The sequence below is a fragment of the Condylura cristata genome, unplaced genomic scaffold (genome assembly GCF_000260355.1).
Source record: "Condylura cristata isolate star-nosed mole 26May11 unplaced genomic scaffold, ConCri1.0 scaffold00005, whole genome shotgun sequence".
In the NCBI taxonomy this organism is placed as follows: domain Eukaryota; kingdom Metazoa; phylum Chordata; class Mammalia; order Eulipotyphla; family Talpidae; genus Condylura; species Condylura cristata.
In genome coordinates, this window is record NW_004567106.1 from 18,276,716 (window position 1) to 18,292,941 (window position 16,226).

Consider the following 16,226-nt stretch of genomic DNA (forward strand, 5'->3'; position numbering starts at 1 on the left):
AGTCTTAAATGAGATTCTGTCACTCCAACACAGAACTGAAGGGGGGTTATGATAATTGACATTAATCACATGGATAAAACAAATACTGAATGATTTCACTTGTGTGGAATCCAAAGAAACAAAATAAAGAAACACACAAAACCAAACAAAAAATACCCCAGAAATCTGACAACAGAATTGAGGTTACCAGAGAGGGAGAGTAGAAATGGGGAGGAAAGTAGGGAGGAGACCCCTGGTGGAGGACTATGAATGCTTTGATGGTGGGTGAGGAAACATATACATGCAAAGGCGTGAAGTTAAAACTGAAGCAGATACAGAGATGTAAAACAATGTTATCATAATAAAAAGGAAAAAAAGAAAAATGTCTCCTTTCCAAAAAAAAAAAAAAAAAAGAAGGGATAAAAAAGGAACAAGCAATAATCAGACAATCTGAAAATTAAAAAACAAAATAAATAAAAATAGCACCAAACAAAACTCTCCTCACAGAAGTTTGACTTGTAGATCCAACTGTCTTGATAATTACTTGAAACTTTCAAACAGACTTTTAAAAAAGTATATCCAAATTTTCTAGTTGGCCTGAAAACACGGAATTTATTACTTTCTAAAACAATAATAATAATAAGTCCTGGCCCCCCCTGGTGGCACAAAGAGTTAGGACACAGCATTGCAAGGAAACCACAGCCGCTTCAGCTTGAGTTCGATTCCCTAGCCCCAGAGGTGAGTCATATGGCATGGCAGACCTCTCCTGACCCGGCCGTTGCTCCCCACTCTGGTGAATCCTCTGGTGAATCCCCGTCGATCTGCCTATTCTACATCCCACTCTTTCTCTGGTGAATCCTCTCACTGCCCCTGCATCTCTGGCTTGTATCCCAGTTCTGTATGTATAAATAAAATAAATATTTTTTAAAAAGAGAGTAGAGTTTAAAAAAATGAGCTTTAAAAAAAGTCCTAAAACAGTTTCAGTATTTAATTTCGAAACAGATTAACAGTACTAACTGTAATGAATTCTAATTCATCAAGTAAGAAAGGTAGAGAACTTCAAGTTCTAGGTAGTAATAACAGCAATATTAAAATTATATAGATATTGAGAACTAAGTATATACTCTAAATTTCACCAACTCAAAATGAAATATAGACATTTTCTTTGATTACAAATAAGATAAATCTAGGATTTTAATTTTCAGTGGCAAGCCTACTTTCCTAATTTAAAATTATAGTGCATGTAGAGATGCAGCAGCCCCTTCCCACATTGTTGGACTAGTCCAGCCACTATGGAAAACAGTCTGAGGTTTCTCAAAATACTAGAAATGGATCTGCCATACAACTCAGAGACATCTCTTCTAGGTAGCTACATGAAGAATTCAAAAATACCAGTTTGAAAGGAAATCTATACTCCCATGTTTATTGCAGCACTATTGTTTCTAAACTATGGAAACAACCTTAGTGCCCCAAAACAGATAAGTAGAAGGAGAAGATGTGGTATATATACAAAATGGAATACTACTCAGTAATCAAAATGATAAATTCATGCCATTTGTGGCATCATGGATGGAGCTAGAAGGGACTGTGCTAAGGGAAATAAGTCAGAGGAGAAAGAAAAATATTTGATTATTTTATGTAGAATATAGAATATAGAGAAAACAAATAAAAGAAGATGAGGGTCACTTGTACACAGAATATAGAGAAGCCAGACTAAAGGACAGATAAAGACAAATTCAAAAACTAACCCTTGAAAGTTAACTACAGAACTGATGCATCCACAGGCAGAGGTGGATAGGATGAGAAAAAACTGGAAGGAAGCACAATGGACTATGGGTAATTTAGTGGCAGATGCATTGGAACCCAGAGCTAAAGGTGTGATCCTCTCCTCCCACAATACTACCAGCAATGTAAGCCAAAGATATTGCCTTGACAGTTACAAAATAAAGAATATAAAATTGTAATCTGGTAAAATATTAGTACTGACATATTTATCTTGGTTTTCTACTGTCATTACAATAACAGTAAGGGATAGAGTAGGTACAAATCCACAACACACATGTGGGAGAACAGAACAGCAAAATTTTAGAGGCCGGAAAATAAATGTGCCCATGGGGAGCAACTTGGAGACCTGAGAAATACAAACTTGAGAGCTGGTAATGAAGAGAGGACATGGAAAAATACAGGAAGGATGAAGAGTTAGAAAAGTAATTGATAATTTTCATTGAGAGAAGTTAGACCCTTAAATTCTAGCTTTTGCACTATGCATCTGAAGATATACCAGCTTCCCAGCAATGCAGAAGTCTGAGTCTTTGCACTCTCTAAGTCAAACCATGAGGATTCAGATTTTAGAGTTCTCAGGAATTCTGTAGAGGTGTTATGTCAAAGACAAAATAATTATGTAGGTATCTGTTTACTGATACTGTGAATGTAAATCCCCTTCAGTGTGCCAGTGAGTCACACTTCAGGCTTCATGAATCATACATCCGCCCACCACAACTAAGGAGACCTCAAAACTAAGTGACTTGGAAGACACTAACAAAGCTTGGAGTGTGTGTGTGTGTGTGTGTGTGTGTGTGTGTGTGACTTTATCAATTTAAGAGGATGTTTTTATCCATGAAATAAGAATAGGAGCATATAGGGATCCAATAAAAACAAAATGAGTTCTCTGTCACTTAACAATATGATAGAAAAAATAGGCACAGATGTAGAAAATACCCCAGATGTTAAATGTAAGTCACAAAAGGAAAATTGGAAAATAAGGAAAACTAAAAATACAGAGTTCTGTCTTGGTATTTCACCATTCAAAAATAGTGGTTCCAGGAAGCCTGCACAGGGTTTTAAAAAGAAGGTAGCTATCAGTACAGAAATTAAAAAATAAGTATAAATCACAAATTCTGAACTAGAATTTATGGTGGAGATATTTGGGAATTAGTTATATAAGCATAAAAACTAATCAAATAAGAGGAAAAAGGCAAATATTAACTTCACAAAAATAAAGGTTCTTTGGTATAGTAATCCTTTATAGGTCCTTTCCCTCTGAAAATGATACTTTAGTATTATTGACAAAATTGACATTTACATTCAATGTTACAATAAAATATTTTGTCTGACAATTTGAAAGCAAAGTTTGGCACCAAGGTCAAGTGTAACATGGAGAAGTGTATGTACCTCATTTATTTATTTATTTGTTTGTTTGTTTTTAAAGATTTACTTATTTAGGCATACAGGAACTGGGATACAGGACAGAGGTACAGAGGGGTGGGGTGAGAGGATTCACCAGAGACAGAGTGGGGAGCAGAACAGACAGATCTGCTGAAATACACTGCTGAGGGGAGCAGTAGGTGGGTTAGTAGAGGTCTGCCTCGCGGTGTGGGTCACCTCCCTGGCCGGGAATGAAACTCATGCTGCAGTGGCTGTGATAGCTTCGTGGTGCTGTGCTTTAACCTACCTGCACTACCAGGGAGGGCCCTGTATTTCATTTTAAAGTCAATATAGGTGTGTAGGTATTTAGGTGCAAAAGTAATTAAAGTGCAATATTAAAATTATGCTGTCAACATGATAGTTTCCAAAGATAAATACCTATTACAAAGTTATAAGCCCGTTTTCTATTTTTTTCTGTTTTTATGTTCATGCACTTTCACTTGATATAGAAACTATTATGTGCCCACACATGAATTTGGTTAAAAGTTCAGAGCAAAGGCATATTATGCAATATAAGGGTAATTCTTTTATATCTATAATTTTTTTCTTCCAAAATAGTTGCAAGTTGTTTTTTATTTTTAATCTATTTTCACATTGACTATCCTACTGTATATACCTGGTATTTTTATACACTGCATAATATGGTATTGATATGAAATATAAAGTAGATTTATTAAACATTAGAAAGTACATATTTAAATGAAATTTATTTTTAATTAAAACTCTTATTTTACTATTACATATATTTCAAACCCTAGTTAATAGCCTTAAAGACCAAGAAGTTTCAAAATATTAACTATTTAAAATGTTTACCATCTAACTTAATAGAGGAATACTTTTCCATTTTTTTTTAAATCTGCAATAAAAAAAATGAAAGGATTTTTCAAAATTAAAAGTGCATTTCTATAGTAGGCCAGAAATCATGGTTTTTATAGACTGCTAAATAAGCTGCTAATATTATTAATAATCAGTTTCAGGGCATTCATTTTCTCACTGATGCTATCAGAAGGTTCAGCGCATGAATTTTAGGACCTCTTCAATGCTGAATTTCAGTGGATTTAATATTAATATATACGAAATAGTAACTACAACACAAGTTTGTCTTCAGACCTGCATGTAGATTATTTATTTTCTGGTATTTTCCTATGGATTTTTCTTCAGTGACACATTTTCAGTTAATATAAGCAAATTTAAAAATCATTCTAATTAAGTCATTAATAATTTATGTATACTAATCCAAATGTGAATACCATGTATTTTAAAGTCACTATAAAATTATTATTCATAACCACAGACGTCAATACAGTCCATCGAACATCCTACCTATTCAAATACACTCACATAGAGTGCCAGGCAGGCAACAGAAACTCAGGGCAAAGCACAAGGAAGGAGAGCAAAATCAATTGTCCGAGGAGATGGCAAAAGGATTCATGCTATGAGTTAGGCATCAAATGTAGCCTGGTCTGGATCCAAAAACACTGAGAAAGACTACCCTCAGTAACTGCACGGTATATGCGCAAAAACGAGAAGGACAAGTTCAGGGCTTGTCTGGTGATTGAAAAGTAGATTTGATGACTGGGATGCTATTTGTGCAAGTACATAGAAGCCAAAGCTAATACAGACTGGCCGGGCCCTGCATGGTGGCACAATGGGTTGGGACGCAGCACGGCAAGCTAGCCAAAGCCGCTTCAGTACGAGTTCTACCCCGAAGTGCCCAGGTGACCCACACAGTGCAGCAGACCTCCTCTGACTTGCAAACTGCTCCCCTCAGCAGTGTACTTTGTTGATCTGCCTGTTCTGTTCCCAGCTCTGTCCCTGATGAAGCCTCTCATCACCCCTGCTCCTCTAGCCCATGCCCCAGTTTTGTATGTCCAAAATAAATTAATAAATAAATCTTATAAGAGAAAAACAAAAACAAAAAACAAGACTGGCCAACCAGATGGGGGTGAAATTGTCAAGCCAGATAAGTTTATGAATGCTTGAACAAGAACTAAATTATATGTATTATGCATCAAGGAACTATGGAACGGATACATTCATCCTGAGTCAGAAGAAAGAGAGGAAAGAATTGTAATAGGTATAGAAGGTGACATGTTTTAGAAACATAAGAGAAAGTTGCAAGATTTTATTCCTACTGAGTATGATAATGAAATAGGTTGGTACCCAAAGAAATGACACATCTGGATTAACTTTTAACTAAAAGACAGTGATGATCAGAGAACAATGTTCAACTGAGGTTTTGTGTAGATTATAATACTTGAAATTATATTTTTTCATTTACTAAATCTCTGCCATTTCAGTATATGAATTGGGTGACTGAAACTAGGTTCTGACATGCTGGATTATTGAGTCAGTCTATATTCAAAGGGATGGAATTGCACAGAAATTCAGCAGTAAGAGTTAAAAGGTTAGAATTCTAAACTTATCTTTATTTCATTTAACAATAGCATATTAATAAATGCTAAAGATTCTGTTAGCAAATATAGCTTCATTTAACCCCCTCAACAAGCATTTGAGGTACATGTGACTATGATCCACATTTTTTGGCTAGGGAAACTAAGGCCTGCATTCATTCATTCATCCACTCATTCATTCACTTGAATGTACCTGTTTTTTAGTGGAGTCAGGAGTCCAGGCTTTTAAGTACTGTGCTTTTCTATATTTAAATGAAAAGCAGGATAGGAAGAAGTTGCATTAACATGGGCTGAGGTGAAAAAAAACATGAGGGCTTGAACTATTAGAGTAAGAGCAGACTTTGGAAATTACTAGGCTTAGGTTGTTGAAACTGAAGAGAATTGCTGAGTTAAATGGAGGTCACAGGATGAGAAAAGCAAAGAGACTAAAAAGGGATGTACTGAAAGACTCTCCATAAACTATCATAACTGGCTGAAAGTGAAGACAGCGTATCAGCCCAGGTTTAATGTTCTCATCCATGAACAGAAATGACTGGTAACTGATATCAAAAAGGAGAGGCAAAGTTCTTGAAAAGGTCATGTGGCTGAGTTAAGGAAAGCAAGATGAAGAAGAAAAATCATCCTCAGAATGATTCTAAGAATACCTGAGCAAACTTTCTCTCTGGCATTGCTTCAAAGAAAGCCAGAGAACATTAATATTTGCTTTGGAATGAGTTCTCAGGAATACAAATAAATACTGAAATGCAAATTGGCAACATTTAGGAATAAGTATATTAGAATGATACTTAAAAATTATCCATAACTTAAGCAATAGTCTAAAATGATGTTAAATTCCTTTTTAAGAATATAAATATTATCCACAAATTACTATTAAATTTAACTAAACATGATCCTATTCATAATTCTAAGATATCACAAGCCTTTATTTGTATTAATAATCAAATTATTTATATATTTTCAATAGCATTATTTAGTTAATTTTAATAATAATCAATAAAATTAAGATTATCAAACAAATCGCTAGCTCTATACTTAACAAGAAACTTGGAGACAGAATAGATTATTAAATGAGCAAACTTGCTAAATGTTTGAAAAAATATTTGTGCTGCATTGAGTATAATTGGCCACCAGAGGGAGCTAAGTCACTATATTGTGATAAAGAGACTCATTTCCTATTCAACTATTAGTACTTCTAGCTGAAATAACTGCTACATTGGAGAAGAATCAAACGCAGCCCTTATTTAACTTTTCATAATAGCCAAAATCAACTCTTCCAAATGACAATCTAATGTTTATTGTTAGATAAATTATCTGCCCCTAGCAAAGAAAAGCAGCGGTGCTGGTGGTGTCCAGAAAGATTTCCAAAGCAGAAAGCTTACTTTGTGCGTGTATAATGGTAGATAGTGAGTCCTCTTGCTGACTAAGGTGAGAGTCTCTTCACATACTATAAATACATGTTTTGTTTTTTCATAACAACTCAAAGGATACTTTCCAATATCAAATTATTTCTGAACTGAGGGACATTTACAAAGTCACTTGATACACAAATATGCTCAAGAAATACTTCATGATAAAGGTAATGAATAATAAATAACCTGAAATTTTGATAGATTCTTCATACCCTTTATTGTTTAATTCTCAGTTGGAAATTTATTTTATTATTAACCAAGATCACTATTCTTAGCTAGAATTTAAACAACCAGAGTAGATACAACTTTCATTCAACCCATCAATATCCAGTCTCTTCCCCTAATCCCAACCATGCTAATAAACTAAATGAAGAAATACATACACTCAAGCTTATCCTCGGGTCTTCCTCTTTCAAGAAGAGACAGGTAACAGACAATGTCCTTCAGGTGGATCACTTCAGGGGAACTTGTATTTGCAGGAGAAGTACGGGGAGAGTTGAGGGTACCTTTATTCATCTTCAGACCTGGAAAAAAAATATTCATAGTACTCTTAAACACAAAACATCAAATAAAAAAGGGGTCGGGGGAGAAATAACAAAAGAGCACATAGACAGCAATATATTTGATATATTAAGTCAGGAACAGAATAACTAAATGCTACAAAGTCCAGAGTCAGATTTATTCTATAACTTGTAAATAATGGTTAGTTTTCTGGGATTCAGGATGTGGTTTTGCTCTCACTGACCTTTAGAGGACACTAGCCAGGTGAATTGATAGAGAGATTGGAAGTCAGGAAGAACCAGACCCATGTTTCTCTATTTTAAAAACTAGCAACTATAAATGAATCAATTGGGAGGATACTAAATGTTGGCCTTTCACCAAAAAAAAAAAAAAAAAAAGAAGAAGAAGAAGAAATATGAGTCTAAAGCAATATAATTTATGTGGGATAATCAAGAATCATTTATTTACAAAACCTTGGAAGTGTATGCCAGATATTTGCCAAAACCATGAGTAAGACTTCTTTTCTGCTATCAAGGAATAAATCCATGAGTAGAGAGAATATAAATATTTGGATCAAAACTAAGGTACACATCTGATTAGAAAAGTAAGGATGCATGACAGTAGTTTGGTTTTAATATAACCTTTATTTATTTCTGAAATCCTTCAGTGAGTTTATCCCAAGACAACAGTAGAGAACTTGAATGCTGTTCACAAGAGCTGATGTCAACAGATTATTCAACTGATGGTGATAACAAAATTTTAAAATTTTACTTCCACTTTTCAAAGACGCCTTTGAAACCAGATCATTTATGCTCAACAAGATCTGAAAGTGAATCCCAAAGATCATGTGATGTACATTTGGTGACAAGACAGTCATCTGGAAAGATGACTAGAATGCAGAGTAATCCCAAACAAATCTAGTTCCACTAGGCTGTCATTCTTTAGCCCACCTGTCTGAACACATCTCTTGCTCTAGTCTATTTTCTTTGATGCGTCACATTAGTTGAATACCTGTCACCTCCTCTGGCCATCTAATTGGATGCTTTTTAGTCACAAGATTTCTCATTGTCACTACTAGTAAAAGGCACATTGAGTGTCTAGTATGTGTCAAAGTCATGATAGGGCTCACTTAGTTTTCAAATTACTCCTACCAGGTAGATTTTATTCATACTATTTTGGAGAAGAGAAACAGAATTGTATAGCAAGCAAACCAATCCTCTTTATTACACAATAGTGATTTAAGGTTATGTTTATTCAAGAACAATAGTAAAACAAATAATTTGCATATAATCTGGCATATACACATCATTAGCAGGTTTCATAAGTGCCCTCCAATTTTCCTTTTATATTAGTATTTTTTATTATTCTAGTTTATTCTTATAATTCTTTCAAAGACCCTCTAAATTGAATTGAATACCCACTAACATCATAATTTATAGTTTAAAACATTACGCAACAACCTTATTTTCTTTATCAAAGTCAACCTTTTTACAAAATATATTTCTATGCTTCACATTAATTCTATTTCTGTTTATTGTGAGTTAAAAATGATATATAAGATAAGCTGGTTATTTCTCAACAGTATCATTAAGACCTAGTATAAACTAATATAGTTATCATTATAAACCAAAGAAGGCATAGAATTAAAGACAATCATGGGCTTAAAATAAAAAGTATTGCCCACTGCCTGCACCACCACCACCACTGGTGGCGAAACCGGTTAGGACCCAGCACTGCAAGCAGCTTCACCGCTGAAGGTGATCCACATGGCCCAGCAGACCTCTCCTGACCCGCCCCCTCAGCAGTGTATTTCGTCAGTCAGCCTCTTCTGCTCCCCACTCTATCTCTGGTGAAGCCTCTCTCCATCCCTGCACCTTTGGCCTGCACCCCAGTTCTGTATGAATAAATAAATCTTTTTTTAAATTTTTTTTTAAAGTATCGAATCAAACAAACTAAATAAAGCTCAGCCAGCTGCAGGAATAAGCATCTCCAACTTTGGATAAAAGACATTTTGGCGCTGGTCCTTGACATGACCATAACTTCCAGACGAGAATACAGCACTTGAATCATGGTTGGATAAACTATGACCTAACTCATCCTGCCTGATGAGCTAATCCTCTCTCCTATGTTTTTCTTTATGGTACTGAAGTGATTTAATCAGCTTGATTTAACTCTTATACAAAACAAAGAATAAATTGAGAAGGAATGAAAAAAAATCATGTTGGAACATTCATTTAAAAGAACACCAAATGTAGTAATATTTTCACTTATTTAGACACTTAAGTACAGAGGCCTCTGCACTTAAAAATCTAAGATACATGGTATTTTGTTATCAACTACATAAACAAAAATATAAGTAATTGAGCTTGCATATTTATCTGTTTGGCTTTCTTATATATGATGTGTTGAAAATTAGCATGCACGTATATATAACTTATTTTTGACCCCACCTTTTTAAAAAAGCAAATAACTGTACTAAAATTCTTTGCAAAAAATATATGTCCCCTTTTTTGTTCACATGTCAACTATAAACTGTATCATGCACTATGTTAGTTTTAAATTTAAGATAACTTTAAATTCAAGTGTGAATGTATATGCACACATATATTTAATACACTGAAGAACCAGCTTCTTGAAGTCCTGTTGTAACTAAACTTGAGAGGTAAAACGTATACTTTATTGCAATAATTTATAGGGGTCACCAAATTAAAAGCTAAAATGTCAAAGACCTTTTTTTTATATAATTACCTCATCTAAAGCAAACGTAAATGAAGACTTCATTAACTTTTGAGGTGCTGAACTGTTTAAAAAAATACTCAAAATTTTTATTCCTTTCTCACGCCACCATGAATATCAGCCAATTTTCTCTTTTGTGCTGAAAATGTTTATATTCTTCATATTTGTGTTTAATTTTCTGAAAACAGACCCTGGACTACCATATGATACAACTTTGCAGAGATTGTTTTTATATCTCTACCCTATAGAATTCTTTTTCCTTTACATAAATCTGGCCGCGGATCTTTCTCACGCCCGCTATTTCTCTTCACTATGACAGTGTGTTATCCTGAAGAAATATTCTTTTCCTTTTGAGGATCAGTGCCAATGACCATGCAGCACACACAGAAGAAAAAACAAATGGCAAGCCCCAAATTGCTGGTTTCTTGACACTAACTTCCAATGAGGCTACCTTCCTCAGGAATAGAAGTGTCTTCTGATGAAGAGGATCAAAATTCTGCTTCTCATTAAAAAAGACCAACTGAAGCCCTCCTTGGTGGCACAGCGGGTTAAAGCACAGTACTACAAGCAAGCGGCAGCTGCTTTAGTGCTGGTTGGATCCCAATATGGAACAGCAGACCTCTCCTGATCTGCCGGCTGCTCCCCTCAGCAGTGTACTTCACTGGATCTGCCTATTCTACTCCACACTCTATCTCTGGTAAAGCCTCTTGCTGCCTCTGCACCTCTGGCCTGTATCCCAGTTCTGTATGCATAAATAAATAAATCTTAAAAAAAAAAAAAAAGACCAACTTAACCCATCCAAGTATTGGCGGACTCTCTTCAGAATTGAACTGAACAGCAAGTGGTCATTAGATAGCTCTAAAGATATGTGATTTACTGACACTGAATTTGTGACTTCTCTGACTTAAGCTTCTGTTTCTTTAAGTATCTCCTTGCAAAAGTTAAGGAAACATATATATATATACAGGCCAGTTATGTATTCATATTCGGACATAAATGTATAACTACATCTATGTCATGTGTTCAACCAATATTCTGCAACTTGTATGTGTTACATATACTGCAATATACAGTTAAGCACACAAAACAAGTGAAAAAGAGTATTGTTATTTAGAGGACTTTGGCTTTACTAGGACATCTTGTATTCTGTAAGCATTCTGTTTGTTTGTTTGTTTCCATAATGATTTGTGTGTGTGTGTGTATGTGTGCAGACATTCTGTTATTGAACATTTTAGCTATAAAAGTTAGTTAACCCTAGCTAAATTGAATATCCCTCTTATTCCACATAAATTTTCATGGTAATCAAATCAAAGCTCCTTTTCTTGAAACTGTAACACAAAAAGTTGTGTTCTAATAGATACTTTTAATTCCAGTTCTAAGGTTCAATTATTGGCAAATAAGTTTTGGGTACATGTTCAATTACTATCTCTGCTCCTCTTTGTTATTTTCAAACACTTGCATTTCAGATAATGAATTTGGTAGCATTATCTTCATTACTTCCCTTCATTTATAAAAATGAAATATTCAAAAACTAATAACATTTCTAAACTTAGAATTACATCTCTAAGCTTATAAGGCAATGACACTCTGGCAATGTGGCTTTTCCATTTTTTACATTGGTTCAATTTGCAGAAATGTATTAGGCTTATGAAGCAATTTGTCACATAGTATAATCATATTTCTAAAATTCACATAAATAGTCATAATGGGAACATGCATAATCAACAGTAAAAAAAAAGTTATTTGGTATTATCTCACATTTCATTATTTTTAGACAGACCCTTCAAACCATGCCTGTCTCAGGATAATATTGTAATTATTCTGTTATGCTTACACAGCCTGGAAGCAAGATGAAATAGGCTGAGATGCAAAATAACTGTGATTCCTCAGAAAATGGGGAGTGGTATGCAGCCCCTGACAGTAGCCTGGGGTCGGCAACAGTACCTCTGCACCCCCCACCAAGAACATATGAACATACTCTGTATCTCATCTGTTTGGACTGCCACAACCTCCCCAAAAGAGCAATTATGAGACTTGGAGTTATGTTTTAAGGGTAGAGCAATCTCTATGGAGAAACAACAATAACACTCCAGGCTGTTTGCCAACAACACTTACTTGACCTGACTATTCTAACTTAGAGATAAGAGGCTGGAAAGTATTACTGGTGATGACGAGCATGCAGCAATTGGAGATGGCAAGAGTTAAAGGCAGATCACTCAATTTCATATTTGGGGCTCTTTTCAGACACTCAGAAACATGATTTATGTTATTAGCCCCTTCAATAGGATATTCTGTATTGATGGAAATATTCTATACATATACTATTCAAAAATGTAATGTTGACCACAGAACACTGTTGAACAGAGGAAATGTGCTGGTATGACTGAGGCATTTAGTTTCTTATTTTATTTATTGTTAATTAATTTAATTTTGAGTAGTAACATAGGTTTACATGCTACCATATTGTATCAAGATGGTTATCTGTATGCAGGTTGAAAATTAAAAGTTGGTATATTTAATCTTAGCCCCTTGAACATATCTGAATATAGGGTTAAGAAAGACTGTTCTACCAAAATTTCTGTATTTATTATATTCAAAGGACATTTTAATAATACTCCTGAAATTTTACAGTATAAGTTCTGAATGTTTGATATCTTAGGGGGGAAATGTTCACTACATTTGACCTTTATCCCATAAACAGACCAAACATTGAAAATAATCTGTTTGATAAATAATGGTAGTAATAGCTGACATTCACCGAATTTTTTAATGTATTTTATCCTTTATGCCTTTTGGGTTCCCAATATCTGGTAAAATAGACAAAGTTACTGTGTCCATTTTATATTTGAGAAAACAGAAACAAAGACAAGTCATGAAGCCACAATTGAAAAAGAAGTCTGAACTGGTACTTTCTGCTTTAAATATAATTCTGTGGATCTAAAGTGAGAAAAATAAAGAGGAGAAATCTGACTCCTGTCTCAATAAATGACCTTTTGTTTTAAGAGTCTGGTTTTCAAACTCAAAGAGAACATTGATTATTTCATAAAGTTTTGGAAGGAAATAGAATCCTAGCCAGGGCTGAGTGCTCTAAAATTCCATCTTCCATTCAGACTATGAGCCATCAATTAAAACACACACACATAGGAGTCAGCTTATGCTATTACTAATGTAATTAGAAATATGAATTTGGGGCTATGGAAACAAAAGATATATATGATTGTTGTTATAAAGAATGCTAATTACCGATGGGCAGAAATTCTTTTACCTTTATTTCTTGAAAGTAGGTATGTAAGCTGCATAGTCTCATTATTAGCAATAGTAAAATACATCAACATTCATAAGCATGGTTATATTGAAAATACCGACTGTATACCCAGACTCTCCCCGTCTCACAATGAAATAAACCTTGAAAGTGGTGCAGTTTGTTTTCCAGGATCTTGTCTGCCCTTGTTCACACTGTAGAAACTGAAGCAGATTATTAGACAAAAAAGACCTATAAAATGACTTTGCAGTAAAAATACATGCACACATTTTTAATATCCTCAAGACAGTCCTGATAAGCATAATAGTTTCTCCTCCACACAATTAATGAAGTGAGTCTTTTGGCAAGAACATTCAAGAAGGTCATTTGGCAAAGAATGTTTTCCCAAAGGTTAAAATACCTCATTTTCATTGTACAATTCTCTGTCCTAAATTTGACTAACTTCCTTGTGGACAAAAGGGAATTGTTTCTCATTTTCTGCCTTAAAAAAAAAAAAAATTGATGGGCCCTCCCTAATAGTGCAGTGGGTTAAAGCACAGCACAAAGAAGCTAAAGCCACTTTAGCATGAGTTCGATCCCTGCCTGCCCCAGAGGTGAGCCACATGGCGCAGCAAAACCTATCTTGACACTCCCGCTGCCCCCCTCAGCAGTGTACTTCGTAGATCTTTCTGTTCTACTCCCCACTCTGTCACTGGTGGGTCCTCTCACTGCCCCTGTACCTCTGGCCTATATCCCAGTTCTGTATGCACAAATAAATATTTTAAAAAATAAAATAAAATTTTAAAAAACTTTTAAAAAATTGATGGTGGTATGGCTGCATAGATAACATGGAAAGAGCTAAATTGTGCTGCTGCTATGTGTTAAGACAGCACAAATCAGTTAAACATGGCTACATCAGATGGGCAATGAAAGATTCTGAGGACCAAAGATTAGGCACCTTACCTTTTTCTGAGATAGTTAATATTACTCTCTATCTAAAATGTCTCCTGGATTCTTTTATATCTTCAACCTCATCCACCTTCGTGGGGGCTTCTACACCACTGTCAGTGTGATCTTTTTCTGGCTTCAAATCTTGAAGTTACTTTCTATTTTCTACTGAATAAAATCCAAAACTTAGCATGACAGACAAAACTTTAGACTATGTGAAGAGTGTAGCTACCTTTTCACTTCGCCTCTAGCCTGTCTCCTCCACTTACTTTATCTGCCCCGGACCAGCTGACTGTATGGAGTTGGTATAGGAAGAAATACCCAGTTTCTTGGAGAGGACCAGAAATACCCAGTTCTTTGACAAGAGGCAGATGGTGTGACTTCTACTAGAATGCAGGAGGCTTCCTAACTGCACACTCTTCTAGTCCTACCTCACTGTGATCGTTTTCCTGTTATGGAACACAGCATGTGTTATTGGATTAGAGTGAAACATTCGTTGAGGATTGATGAGTGGGTTTTACTGTGAAATAAGGTAGAGGAAATATAAAGGTGGAAATTACAACCTCCTGACAAAGCTAGTGGGTCTAAGTCAAGGCAAACAGTAGGATATAAAGAGCCTGGGGTGTGTGGCATAAGGAAACAGAATGAGAATGAGAATGGCTGACAGACTCGGTAAGCTGCATGGCACAGAGCAAGTTTAACAAACATCACACACAGAGATAGTGAAATTTGAACACCTACAAGCATTTTAATTGGGTCTTTGTGTTAGACAGAACATTTTCTGAGATGGGAAGTCAGGCAGGACTGGGAAGTACCTCTTTCCTTGAATATCATACAAACAATGATCAATCAATCCTAACAGAATGTTAAGAAGAATAAATTATAATGAATAATAACATTTTGTGATGACATAAACATGAGGAGTAAGGCAAGGGAGGGTAGGAAGAATCTAAAATTTTAGCACTGGGAAATTAATTAGATATTAAGGACTCCCTCACCAAATGAAAAGGGAGATTGGGAAGAATATAGTTAGACTTTCAGGTACATGTACCTTGAACCTGGGACATTCACATGAAGAGCTCAGTTAGCATTTTTGTTTTGTGGGCTAAAGGAAACAGCCTGGGTTGTATGAGGAACAAATGAGGCATTTCATGTCAAACAATGCCTACTTTTTGTACGATGTCAGGAAATATCAACTGTTTTGAATGAGGGAAAATATGTGAGTAAACTAAGGAAATTTTGAAAAATGTAATCTAATTAATATTAGGGTGTAATACCAGGAATAAAAACTTTTTACAAAAGTTTAAAAAAAAAAACACAAACTGATGAGATTATAAGATCATGTTAACACTGAGTTAGGATTTTGTAGTGGCAGCAATCTAAATATTTATAAAATTTATCTTTGGTTATGCTCAGTGCTTAAGTTGTAAGAATTGAAATATGATATAATAATGTTGATTCAGTGTTGAGGGTTTGTAAGCCAGCCATAGAAAAACAAAAGATCTAAGTGACTGAAAACTTCCATAAAGAGACTAGTTCAGGTGATAGATACTAAACATATAGAAGATACTAAACATAAAGAACAAATCAGAAGTTGGTCCTAGGACTGGTGAATTAGAAGTTATGAGAAAACTTATAACTTACATTAGTGATACCTTCAATAATTAAAAATCCAACATGGAACAGGATAAATGATCATCTTATATTTCAGTAGGGGATGAGATACTGACATTGCAAAAAAAAAAAAAAAATGTTCCCCCCAAAATTATCCGCCATATGAAATGCCAGGTACAT

General features: G+C 34.9%; 1 protein-coding gene across 1 annotated transcript in view; it reads right to left on the minus strand.

Moving 5' to 3' along the window:
• The window catches only part of DGKB (diacylglycerol kinase, beta 90kDa), a 554,412-nt gene that overhangs the window by 448,712 nt on the left and 89,474 nt on the right, over positions 1 to 16,226 (minus strand). The window contains exon 5 of the mRNA XM_004676734.1: positions 7,390 to 7,530. Within this exon, the coding sequence (XP_004676791.1) occupies positions 7,390 to 7,530 (141 nt within the window). The remainder of the gene's footprint in view (positions 1 to 7,389; positions 7,531 to 16,226) is intronic.